This window comes from Suillus clintonianus, assembly GCF_016758775.1.
Source record: "Suillus clintonianus strain FC179 chromosome Unknown DEU56scaffold_32, whole genome shotgun sequence".
Lineage (NCBI taxonomy): Eukaryota > Fungi > Basidiomycota > Agaricomycetes > Boletales > Suillaceae > Suillus > Suillus clintonianus.
Window position 1 is genome coordinate 314275 of NW_024539256.1, and position 12397 is coordinate 326671.

Genomic DNA, 12397 nt, shown 5'->3' on the forward strand with positions numbered 1-12397 from the left:
TAAAGATACAGTACGTGTTTGTACGTGTCCGCAGTAAGTGATAATGAGTGTAAAGTAAAAAGATAGACTTGCGTATTACGTCGATTATCCAACAACTCTATCGTTTTCATTAGTGAGGTCTGACAGTGTGTCTGTTTAGATTAAGGATCTTTCATCATCATTCTCTTCTGCTAAAGAGCTGCAAGGTAGGGCCGAAATGTTGCTCAGCGGTCCACACTGGATGTCTCAAGTAATTCATATGGCCATCCCACAAAATCGCCTGTCATATTATACTGGCGTGACCCCTTGGACTGCATCTCGAGTATTCTTAACCACCCTATGTTTCACAAAGAGTTAGACTTTACACCTTGCAGGGTGTATACCACTGCACAGCAGCTGTATCATGTGTACTCTGAGTGGATGACAGGCAATGATGCCTGGGAGATGCAGGTGCGTAGTCTCATCGTTCAAGCTGCTCTGAGTACTTATTGTTTCCAACAGTTGAATCTACCAAGTGATGTGACCCTGCTAGGCACTATTCTTTCATCGGACAAGACCAATATATGTATGATGACAGGTGACAGAGTTTCCCACCCACTCCTCATCAGCCTCGCGAACATACACATGTCTACTCAACTCAAGACGTCATCCGGCGCTTTCTTGCTCACCGCCCTACTCCCCGTACCCAAATTCACTCATAAGAAGAAACACTTGTGAGGTGTGCTAGAGGACCATCTAATTCATCAGTGCTTGGATATTGTTCTGGCACCTCTTAAGCAGGCTACTCACGAGGGGGTATGCTATCAGATCCGGTCGGCCATAGCCATTATTTTTTCACCCTGCTTGCAAGCTATATCGTGGATACCCTGGAGGCAATAATGCTTGCCACCATTGGAGGGAAAACATCTCCAGTTACCATGGCCTCCTACAAGCAATTTGGAGATCCTTTCCTCCATGAACCTCAAACAGGATCAACTACCCTTGCACAACTAGCTGTTGTCTGACAAAAGGTCGACCCCGACAATATTAAAGTGTTCTTTTGCAAAGCGCAGAAGTTTTACTTCAACGGAGTCAATAAACCCTTCTGGTCAGATTGGGTCATGACAGAGCCATCACATTTCCTCACTCCGGAAGTTCTTCACCATCTTCACTGACAATTTTACGACCACAATGCCAAATGGATCATCTGTGCAGTTGGGGAAGCGGAAATTGATTTTTGTTTCTCTGTGTTGCAGCCCATGACGGGCTTTCACCATTTCCATAGTGGGATCTCAAAGCTGAAGCAAGTTATGGGGTGCATCCAACATGATATCCAATGCTCAATCATTGCGGTCGCTACAGATGCAGTACCTAGCGCCATGATCACTGCTGTACAAGTGTTAATGGATTTCTGTTATCTTGTACAGTTGACACAGATTGATTATCATGATCTCGAGCACATTTCGACAGCGCTGGCTGAATTTCACGCCAACAAGTGTTACAACTTGGATAGTTCTTGCGTAACTAATCCAATAAAGGAGTTCTTCGTGTTACGACGTTCGGTTCAGACACTTGAGGGGCTCTCCCTCTAAGTGAAGTTCGAGTATAGACTAGTCTCTATAAGAGCTAGATCGGAATCAAGTATCTTCCTCAGAAGATGATCAAGTATCAGAGAGAACCAAGTAGATTCAAGTTAGAGAATACAAGTGTAACTACTGCGGTATTTATAATGGACAAAGGAGGCACGGACCAGGCCGACTATGGAAGTGAAAGGAGTCAAGAAGAACGTCAAAGAACTATCTGGAATGTTCATGCAGTGCATGTTGATAAGCAGTCAGAGATAACAAGAATAGACAGAAGTATCTAGAATGTTCATGCAGTGCATGTTGATAAGCAGTCGGAGATAACAGGAATAGATCGGAGAAGCATGATGATGAGAAAATGATGGGGCTGCTGTAACATTACCCCCTTTTTATCATCTGAAGTCACCGACTTCAACAACTTTCCAACCTCGCATCGTCGTAGTAGACGAGATCCGCATCAGCGTTATGAAACTCCAACAGATCGTCCCCTGTGCGTTTGTTGGTGAGCTCCTCTGCTTCTTGCTCAATTTGTTCGATAAGCTCGTCTTGGTCCGCTTCCCATTTAGCAAGTGCGTCATAGAAGCCTTCTTCGTTGTGCTCCATGGGGAGGACTCTTTCGCCATTGAGTTGGCGGCAGAAGACTGATAGGTGTCCAGGCTTGAACACGAGGCACGCTCTGCAGTAATATTCTGGGCAGTTCTTGTGACGATGTCCCATTTCTTTGCAGTGGCGGCAAATGATGTTGTCATCGAAGGAAAGAGGAGGTGGTAGCGATCTGGATGACTTTGGAGGGGTTACGATATCTGGCTGCGAGCAGCGGTCTTTGTTCTTTGGAGGGGAGCGTGATTTGGGTTTGTAGGGTGTTTTCTTTGCGGAGCTTTTACGACGTTCCGAACACCTGAGCATGTTCTGTGGTGGAAGGATGGGTAGTGTGATTGTCGGTTCGGGAGTGATGGGGATAGCAGTAGGAGGAGGCGGGGGTGGAATGGCGACCTCGGTTGTGACTCGTTCTGCGATGGTTTGTATGGCTTGCATTACATCTTCCTTGAAATACAAGGGAAGGAGATGGAGAGCAAAGGTCCGTATTTTTCTTTGACAATAGAGGATGCTGCGCCGAGCGTCGGCGTCGTCTATATTTTCAGCGATGGTTTCCAAGAGACTGGTGGTGCGGATGATATTGACAGTGGTAAAGGTGGTGTCATCCTCTCTTTCAGTGAGGATGCGTTCTATTTCAAGAGCATGTTGTGGGGATAACAGGGCGGATTCTACGAGGGAGGCAGTGTCGATCTCTTTAACGAGGTCGAAGTATTCAGCGAGTTGGAAAGATGAAGACATGGTTTGTTTGTTAGAATCGGTTCTGTAGACGAGGGTTCAATGGAGAAGTCGGGCTAATTTGAGGCGGTTTTTATAGGGTTTCAGGATCTCTAGGGCGTTCTGGAGTTCCTTTTCGGGCAGCCACGAGTTTTCTGAACTGGGGTACCCCTTCCATGACACGAGGAAGCGGCGTCTTCCTTTTACGTTTCCCTTGTGGGCGAGGATCGCTTCTATCTCGTATTCCTCTTGTCCATTGATAAGATCAGGTGGTGGTTCGGGATGGTTCGGGCCGTGAATTTCAGTCTCCCGATAGGATGATAGTTCAGAAGCATGGAACACGGGGTGAGATTTCCAAGATTCTGGGAGGCGGAGTTTGAATGTGATAGGGGAGAGGACTTTTTCAATTTCAAAGGGACCATATCGCTTCGGCGCGAGCTTCTTTGATGGGAGATGGGTGATAAGATGCGCAGCAGATAACCAAACTTTGTCTTTAGGTTTCCAGGGTTCAAACTTTCTTCCAAATGATCATTCGGCCATACGTTGCATTGCTAGTTTGTGACAAGCAAGGGCTTCTTCTCGAATCTTCTGGAGGTGTTTTACTCGGTCTTCTGCGGCAGGGATAGCGGAATTGGGGAAGGCGTAAGGAATTCCTCAAGGTTCATAGCCCATCATGAGGAGGAATGGAGAGGTGTTTCGGGAGTCGTGTTTTCAGTGATTATGGACGAATTCTGCCATAGGAAGATGTTTTACCCAATCTTGGGGGGTTGATCGGCAATAAATGCGGAGATAGGTTTCGAGTTCTTGGTTCAATCGTTCAGTTTGTCCATCAGTCTGCGGGTGGTAGGCGGTCGAAAGGGCAACTTCATATTCAAGGAGTCTTCCAAGTTCTTTTGCAAATTTTGATGCGAATTGGGGACCTCTGTCGGAGATGATTTTGTCATATAGGCCGAATCTGAGGAACACTTTCTTGAAAAAGAGTTTGGCTACTCCTTCTGACGTGATGGTTTTCTTGCAAGGTGAGAGAATTACCCCCTTCGTAAGCCCATGGTCTACCACAACCATGACAGAGTCAAAACCTTCCGATGGTGGGAGATCTGTGATCAAATCTACCGAGACTTGAGCGAAGGGGTGTAAAGTGGAGGAGGAAATAGGGTTCAGAGGGGGAGTCGTGGGGTGCATATCGGACTTCATTTGTTGACACATGGTGCATCCTTCGACATATTTCCGGATGTATGTTCCCATCCCAGGCCACCAATAATCTCGCTTAACCAGTTCTTCAGTTTTAAAGCGTCCGGGGTGTCCGGCAGTGGGGTGGTCATGGTGAAGAGTTAAGATGTGATGATGGAGATTTGCGGGGACGTAGGCTCGGTTCTTATAGAAAAGCGTGTTGTCTTCGATACGCCAGTCAGAGAGTGCGGATTTCATAGGAGGGGCATTGAGCCCGTCTAGGGCCTGTTGGGCAGCTAAGATAATGGGGTCCGAGAGGGGGTTCTGGAGTTTCAATGCTGCGGCAAGGTCGATATCAATGAGTCATCCAAATAATTCATCGGGAAGGAGGGTGATATTGGTGTTATCGGTTTGTCCTGCAGAATGATCCGGTCGTCGTGAGAGAGCATCAGGAGCGGCGAGTTTGCTTCCTGCAACATGATGTAGTTCTAGATCGAACTCATTGAGGGTTAGCTGCCAACATGCCTGCCGACGCGTCAGGTTCTGCGCTGATCGGAAATAGAGAAGATTCTTGTGATCGGTGAAAACTACTACAGGGTGTGGGTTCCCTTCAAGATAGTGGCGCCAAGCTTTCAGGGCTCGGATGATTGCGAGGAGTTCCCGATCATAGATCTGATAGTTTCGTTCTGCTGGGTTAAAGGATTGGGATAGATATCCGCAAGGATGATAAGCACCATTCTCGTCTGTTTGTAGAAGAATGGCTCCTGTAGCAACAAGGGAGGCATCGGTGGCAAGAGCGAATTGTCGCGAAGGGTCGGGGTTTCGGAGAACAGGTTCAGAAAGGAAACATTTCTTCAGTTTCTGGAATGAATCTTCACAGGCTTCTGTCCACATGAAAATCGCATCTTTCTTCGTTAGATCGATCAAGGGTCGTGCGAGGTCGGAGTAATGGGATATGAAATGACGATAGAAGTTACAGAATCCGAGGAATGATCGGACTTCTTTTACTGAGGATGGGACTTGCCAGTCGCTGATACCCGAAAGTTTGGCAGGGTCCATCGCAACTTGTCCTGGTCTGATAATCATCCCTAAATAGTCCACCTCTTGAACGTCGAAAGTGCACTTTTCTGGTTTCAGGAAAAGGGTTTCTCTTCGAATGATTTTGAGAATACGGCGGGTTCTGTCTTGGTGTTCTTCAAGGGTTTTTGAAAAGATCAAGATGTCGTCCATGTAGACTATCATCCATCCTTCATCTATCTCTTTTCTGAATGTCTGATTCATGTATGCCTGAAACGTGGCTGGTGAATTGCAAAGACCGAAGAACATGACTTTCGGCTCAAAGAGCCCAAACGAGGTTGTGAAAGTGGCTTTCCAGCGATCATCGGGATGAATCAGGATGTTGTTGTACCCCGATCTCACATCCATTTTCGTGAAATAGTTGGCGCCTTGTAGTTTCGCGATTAACGGAGGAATCAATGGAAAGGGGTACGCGTTCTTTATCGTCCATTCATTGATGTAACAATAGTCCTGACAGGGACGAAGAGAGCCATCTTTCTTTCCAACAAAGAAGAAGCCACTAGCTTGAGGAGATTTCGATGGTTGGATAAAATCTTTCGAAAGATGTTCATCTAAGAAAGCTTTCACGGCTTCGGTTTCTTTCTGGGATAGGGGGTAGGTTTTCGCTGATTTAGGGACATAACCAGGTTTGGTTTCGATTCTATGATCCACTCCTGGCCTAGAGGGTGGTAACTTGTTTAACCCGTTGAAGATATCGGCGAAGTCGTGGAGATAGGATGGGACGAGTTCTTCGAAAGTCTTTTTCTTCTTTTCTTGTGCATCCCTTAGGGCAAATTCTTGAGCCTTGTTGCTGGTCTTCAGGTATTCTTCGTCGGTAGTTTTCCTCGAAAATATCCATTGATTTCTTAGCGGTTGTGTTGAAATTGCTCGTTTAAGCTCAATTGCGGATGTTCCATCTTGGGTGAGTGGAGTCTCGAGGGAAAGGTTTTCGATGATTCTGACTGTTGACCCATCAGGAGAGTATTCGACAAGCACTTCATCATCGTTGATCGGATAAGTGGAGATATCATCCATTTTTCGGGCGAACAAGGTTTCAGTAGGAACATCGTCCCAAACATCATCCTTGGTGTCGTATTGAGGAAGGGGAGTGGGAATCTTCCACATTTCTTGGTATTCTTGTTCTAGCTTCCGAGAGTGTGGATTTGCTGGGAGTTTGAGGGTGTCCTTTACCCAATCAATGTCGGGATTCATGGCTGATAACCAGGGTTTACCAAGAAGAATCATATCTCTTTCTCCCATGGTCATTACGTTGAACTTTCCGATCATGAGGCGTTTGTCGATTTTTATGGCTAGGTGACAATAATGGGTACATTGCTTCTTCGAGAGTTGTCCATCGGCATTTCGGATAGAGAAGGGTTTATTGAACTTATGAATCTTGATTCCATGTTTCCGGACAAACATCCAGTTGATGAATGTTGCCCCTGCGCCACAGTCTACTACGGCGGTTGTGTGCAATGCTTTATTGGGATGTGCGGAGGAAAAGATGGTCGCTGGGACCCTAAATTCTTTAGTCTTTCCTACATTCTTGGCTATACGTACATCGATATATGGAGTATCTGACATTGCGGCAGGCTCCGAGGTTAAAAGTCCAAGTTCCATCTTTTGACAGATTCATAGAAGGAATTTTCACTTTCAATTACTTATTCTTTACCCAAATGTTGTGCCAAGATTTGTTGTCCTCTTACCTAGTATAATGTAATCAAATTGATGTGTTCGTACTATTACTACCAGAACACATGCTTACACTTTGAGTAATACAGACACGCCTCTTCAATGTGCCTCATGGTACACATCGAGTCATTCGCTTAGGACGTGATATTATCCATTCCTTACTCTGTCGTTTCTGTGTTTGAGTCAAATAGGATGCACACCCGAATATTACTCTCAATGCACGTTGAGTCCCTCGCTTAGGAAATATTGTGAGAAAGCAGGCATCATACAAAGTACAGGTGAGTCTTGGATTATTTCCCTACCTGTCTTTTCTTTCTGCTTCTTTGTTGCAGCCATGCCTCCTCGCACCTTTGCTAGCCCTAAAAAGAAAAGGCCAGTGAAGCGTAAAGGTTCAGATGCTGCCAAGAATGTAGCGAAGAAGTCACGGGCTCAAGAGACCAGTGTCGAAACATCCAGTATGCCCCTTGTATCCCTTGATCTGGCCCATGCAGAAGCCCCAGGTACTGACACTCCTCGGTGTTCTACCCACCCCAAAGCAGGAACAGGAGGTAGGACTGTACAGTTGGAAAAGATAGGTGCTTTGCTAGAGGCTCCATCTTGAACCAACCAACACAAGGGCTTGACATCACTCAGTTCTAACCTCCCCATCAACCCTCAGGCTCCAGAACTGACTTGCAGTCGCAAGGGCCAAAAAAATTGTTCAAAGGTCTGTCACATAAGGGACCTTGTTGCTTGCACTGATATTTTGCATTCAGACAGCTCCACCACCTTACACCAATGTGACAAGGAGAATGTGGGCCCAGAGGAAGAGATGAGAGAGCAGGAGATTGGTTGGGGGGAGGTTGGTAGACGTCACCACGACCATCCAGGTACATTCTTATCTATATTTGACTGTCCTATGACACCCCCCGAGAACAGAGTCAAGGCCTACATCATGCATGCTCTCTCTCGAACCTTCTCCTCCTCATCTCTGGCATTGGTGCCAGTCAGCACGTCTTTGAGACCTTGTCCATCTTTCAATTCCTTGACCAGTACCTTGGCAGTATTTGGTATTGCAACAATCACACCTCTGAGATTTCCTCTCAATGTTACAGGACTCCAGCGGTCACTCTGCATCACACACCTAGTGTGTTCTTCCACTTCTGTCACCGATGACATGTGTCACCTTCATTTTGACAGCATATATGTTGATTCCCGTGATTGGCCACTTCCTGTACGTCTATGTGGATTCAAGTCTGCTTCTTCTTAAGTAAAATATGCTACAGCGGATGGATGTTGAATTCAATATCAACCTAGGGATGAATTCCAGGCTTGCAAACCCAGGTGAATGTCATCCATGACTACTTCTTTACCTACCTGAGACTATCCTTATCTACTGCATATATGTAGTACCTAACTTTCTGAAGCAATCAACTATATTTTGTTAATCTTTGGCACTCGCTGACGATACCTTTTGGCTTGAGCTACCACCATACCCATGGACACCGAAACTCCACTCCCCTTGGCAACTATTTCTCTGGCTTTCAAGCATCTTAAGAATGATGTTCGGAGAGCGCTCAATACACAAGTAGGCGATGTTGCTCGATTAGACAAGCAAATTGCCATGTGCATAAACCTTGAGCGACACATTGAATATGTGAGTCTTTTTTCTCGATTAGCAGATATGTGACTTATGAGGACCAGCACACAGCAATCATTCCAGCAAATGACCACCATCTCATGCTATTGAGCATTCAAGACATGATTGCTGACTTAGAGGTTGCAAAGACAGCATCAATGGATGAGCCTGACATACCTCCTGCAGTACACACTATGATGATGCATACTGGTGGGCATGGCCACCCCCACATTGAGATTGATTCAGATATACTTGCTACTGCATACCAACTTGCTGGGCCAGCACAGCTCTCTGAAGTTTTTGGAGTCTCTGCCAGAACCATTTGACACCATGCACTTGAGCAGGAGATTGTCCAACCAGGACATCCTGTTTATGTTACATTTACAGATGACGAGGGGAATACAACCCATTGTGGGTAAGGAAAATAGAGATGCGAACTCCGGGGAGTCACAAAGATATCTACCTCGAGAGGCGAACTAGTAGGATCGTCCCTTAGGGGATGCTACTGAGTCAATCTCTCTTAAAATGAGAGGGATCAAAAGAGAGACCGAAGCCGAAGGTGTGCGAAAGCACGCGAAGATGCGCGAAGCCAATGCGATGGGCGTGCATGATACGCAAGGTGCGCGGAAGAGTCGGAAAGCGCGTGGTATGCGCGAAGTAGAGAATTGGCGAGAGAGGATAATAGAAAGCTTCTGAGAACTGATAGACAAGCCTTGATAGACTGAAGAGATGACGGGTATTTGCAGCGATGATATTAGCACTCTATGCGCGACTAAGCAGGAATACAGATACTGAGTCCAAGTAGCAGAAAGTAAGCAAGTCCCAAATCCTCTAAGTGCTCTAGATATGTGAGTCGCTACACGCGCTCTCAGGGTAATGAAACATAAGGGAAGCGGATAGGCTGTGCGGAAGCGCACAAGGAAGTGGATAGGCGATAAGTCAATATGTAAAGACCCTGGATGTGGTCAGCAACAGATATAACAGTGAGAACATGTACCAACGGAGCCGGACAGATGGGACATGACATGAGAGGGTAATCCGAGTAGGGCGCTAATGAGTAGGTATGCACGCCTTGCGCGCATATCTTGCGCGCGAGCGCCAGTGGTCGTGTACGTTGCGCGCATGTCTATAGGACTGCGCCTACCTATGGATAGTGATGAGGTCGATGTGGAAATAGGGTTATACGAGCCTGTAGATATACCGCTCTCTACACTGTGTCTATACATCTGCAACTGGCTCACAATCAACTCTTACAGATGAAGAGCTGATACCATCATGTTGGATATTCTCACCACATTCCCATCTTCCAGTCGTCAAATGATAGACGGTCACCTCCACTATCTAGGGCAACATGTTCCACGTCGACAAATTCAGGAGTCCTATGCACGAGTGAATGGTCCACCAGTGGCGGCTTTTGGACTTCACCAAATTCAAAGGCGTGTATACCGCGTTGCTGGCTATAACTCCTTACAGCACCACAATGGGCAATATGGAAAGTTTATTTTTCTTCTTACCACATATCACTCACTGTCAGTTCTCTCTCCATAGGCCTCATACAATACAAGTTGGTGACCCATGCATTTATTGATGGGTTTTCACGCTTCATTACTGGTATTCGTATCAGCAACAACAACTGTGCAGAAATGGTATTTGATCTGTTTCAGTCATGTATTCAAGAACACGGTGTGGGAGAAATCGTAGAAGTCCGCTATAGTGATAGTCTACCGATCCTGCTGGGTGCGAGAATAGTAGTCGACCCAAGGGGATAGCTCTGAGAGCAGTTCCTCAAGTATGAGCGAGGGGAACAGTGAAGAAGGAAGTGATGCGCTGAAGACAGAACGGCTGTGTATGTGAGGAGATGCGGAGATGCGAGAATGCGCGGAGATGCAAGGTATGTAGATGCGGAGATGCGAGGTATGCGGATGCGGAGACACAAGTGAATGTCTAGAGGGTACCAGGTATGTGAAATGGGTAGGATACCAGGTATGCGAAACGGGTAGGGTACCAGGTATCAGAACAGGTAAACGGGTAGAGCGAACTAGGTACCAGGTATATGCGAAGACATGCAGAAACCGCCTTGCAAAGGAACTCAACTAGGACTAGCAATAGTCAACTGTCAATGGCGATGCGAGCGTTCGCGCGGGATGAGAAGGCAAACAAGTGATTGCTCAAGCAAGGAAAGACAAGGTAAGACTAAGCTAGTGACTCCGCAACACACAACCAGAGAGAGGGAATGTAGGAAAGTGCTGGATACGAGTCTGCAATGTAGTATATAACAGAGTCCGTAAGAAACCGGAACTGTATAAGCAAACGCATATGTACGCGAAGTCGGAGGGAGATAATATGTAAGTAGCACTATGCGACCTCGTGCATGGGGACTGATATGTAACTGGCCCTGCAAACGGTTAGGAATGACTAACTAAGGATGAGAACGCACCAGTGAGGATGGACAGATGCAGACAGGACATGGACAGATAGTACGTTGCGATGCGATGAGTGCGCGGATTCCGCAACCTCGTGTGATGGTCCGCAACGGCCTGTGGAAGGTATGCGTGACTTTGTCCAGTAAGGGGAAATGGTGCCGTACAGGGCTGCAGCCAGATCGTCTCCTACAACGGTCTTCCACAATGTGTACATGGAGATCATGGAGGCAAAAATGTAATGGTAGCAAGATATATGGAGGAGGTGCGGGGATCACATCAAGGATCATATATCTGGGGCCAGTAAATCAAATTGCTTTGAATTCATTAATACTGAACATACTGATATCTTTATAGTAGTGTCCACAATATTCACATTGAGCGTCTTTGGGTCGACTGGACCAGCAGGGTTGGCTCAAAGTGGAAGATGTTCTTTCAAAACCTCGAGGTCCATGATGGCCTTGATCCTGACCTGCCATCTCATATTTGGCTACTGCACCACTTATTTCTCAACATGATCAACTCTGAAGGGCTACAGTGGGAAAATTCATGGAATGTCCATACAATGACATTGCCAGGTCAGTGTAATGACAGCCTGCATGCCCTCCACTTCTTCAGTATCATTAGTGGAGGTGGATGTGGACTTGACGTCCATGAAAATAATCTACCTCACTTTCAGCCAATGGCAGACAATCTAACCCCTGATGGCATAGAAGAATACAGAATTGACTGGGAAGCCTATGACGATCATCACATGCGACATCATAATGTTGATGAAAACCCCCCTGATCATCTGGAAAACAATCTGTTTGTTGCTCACTGGCCTGAGCAACATAATGTTGTAGAGGTAGAGGCGCCAGACTGTCCTCTGAACACACAACAACTCGCATTTTTGGATAGTTCCACACAGGGTTTACCAGTTGAGACCATGGACGGGTGAAGATTGTTATGGGTAAAAGCATTGGGAATTTGTCGGGACAGTTTTGAATGGACGGTGTAGAACACATTTAACAGGTGCAAAAATTGTATCATTCTCTGTACAAATTGTATTCTAACAAAGGAAGCAGGTCATTGCTATTAGTATCTGAGAGAAAAGTACATGTAAATGCAAGTTACAAAAGAGTGTGGATTCATGCGTTGAAAACATCATGACCAGCATCAAACAGAGCTGCATGTAGACAAACATCAACTGGAGTAACGGTCTGGTCATTGTCTGGAATGGGGAGTTGTAAAAATGTATGAAGTACCGAGTTGGCAAATAAGTCCATTGTATAGGTGCAGGCATGAAACACAGGTGGTAAGAAATCATTCTGAACCTGAATATCATCAGAATAAATGTCTACAAATCAATTTTAAAAACACACACCATATTGGCCATTAAAGGTGGCGGATTGGGAAATGTTTTGATGCATGGTGATCTACACAGTCGTCAGTCAAAGGTATTCAAGTCACAATCAAATACACATACGGTAAAAGATCTCTCGTCAGAAGGTAAAAGGCTAATACCACTCATCAATTTGACAAAGTGGCGTACACCATAACATGAGTCTCGATTATCAAGGTCAAGCTAAGCAGAAGCGATGATGTTT

At 46.0% G+C, this 12397-nt stretch overlaps 4 protein-coding genes across 4 annotated transcripts; all 4 read left to right on the forward strand.

Annotated features, from left to right (window-relative positions):
• Positions 1-318: 318 nt before the first annotated feature.
• Positions 319-1065, forward strand: DEU56DRAFT_945088 (uncharacterized protein; the record flags this gene model as incomplete). The annotated part of the gene is made up of 3 exons (XM_041358997.1): positions 319-429; positions 481-692; positions 830-1065. The coding sequence occupies 3 exons, from the start codon at positions 319-321 to the stop codon at positions 981-983; spliced, it is 477 nt and encodes a 158-aa protein (XP_041208866.1). The 3' UTR covers positions 984-1065.
• A 104-nt stretch (positions 1066-1169) lies between these two features.
• On the forward strand, positions 1170-1550 carry DEU56DRAFT_736157 (uncharacterized protein; the record flags this gene model as incomplete). Its single annotated transcript, XM_041348490.1, has 1 exon — positions 1170-1550. A coding segment is annotated over one exon (381 nt), but the record flags the coding sequence as incomplete, so codon positions are not given.
• A 5554-nt stretch (positions 1551-7104) lies between these two features.
• On the forward strand, positions 7105-8714 carry DEU56DRAFT_755839 (uncharacterized protein; the record flags this gene model as incomplete). The annotated part of the gene is made up of 8 exons (XM_041349955.1): positions 7105-7270; positions 7429-7476; positions 7526-7611; positions 7865-7896; positions 7950-7983; positions 8036-8093; positions 8234-8406; positions 8454-8714. 8 exons carry the CDS (start codon positions 7105-7107, stop codon positions 8712-8714), a joined length of 858 nt encoding a protein of 285 aa, XP_041208868.1.
• A 2350-nt stretch (positions 8715-11064) lies between these two features.
• Positions 11065-11748, forward strand: DEU56DRAFT_736188 (uncharacterized protein; the record flags this gene model as incomplete). Its single annotated transcript, XM_041348491.1, has 2 exons — positions 11065-11111; positions 11166-11748. 2 exons carry the CDS (start codon positions 11065-11067, stop codon positions 11746-11748), a joined length of 630 nt encoding a protein of 209 aa, XP_041208869.1.
• Between the last annotated feature and the right edge of the window lie 649 nt (positions 11749-12397).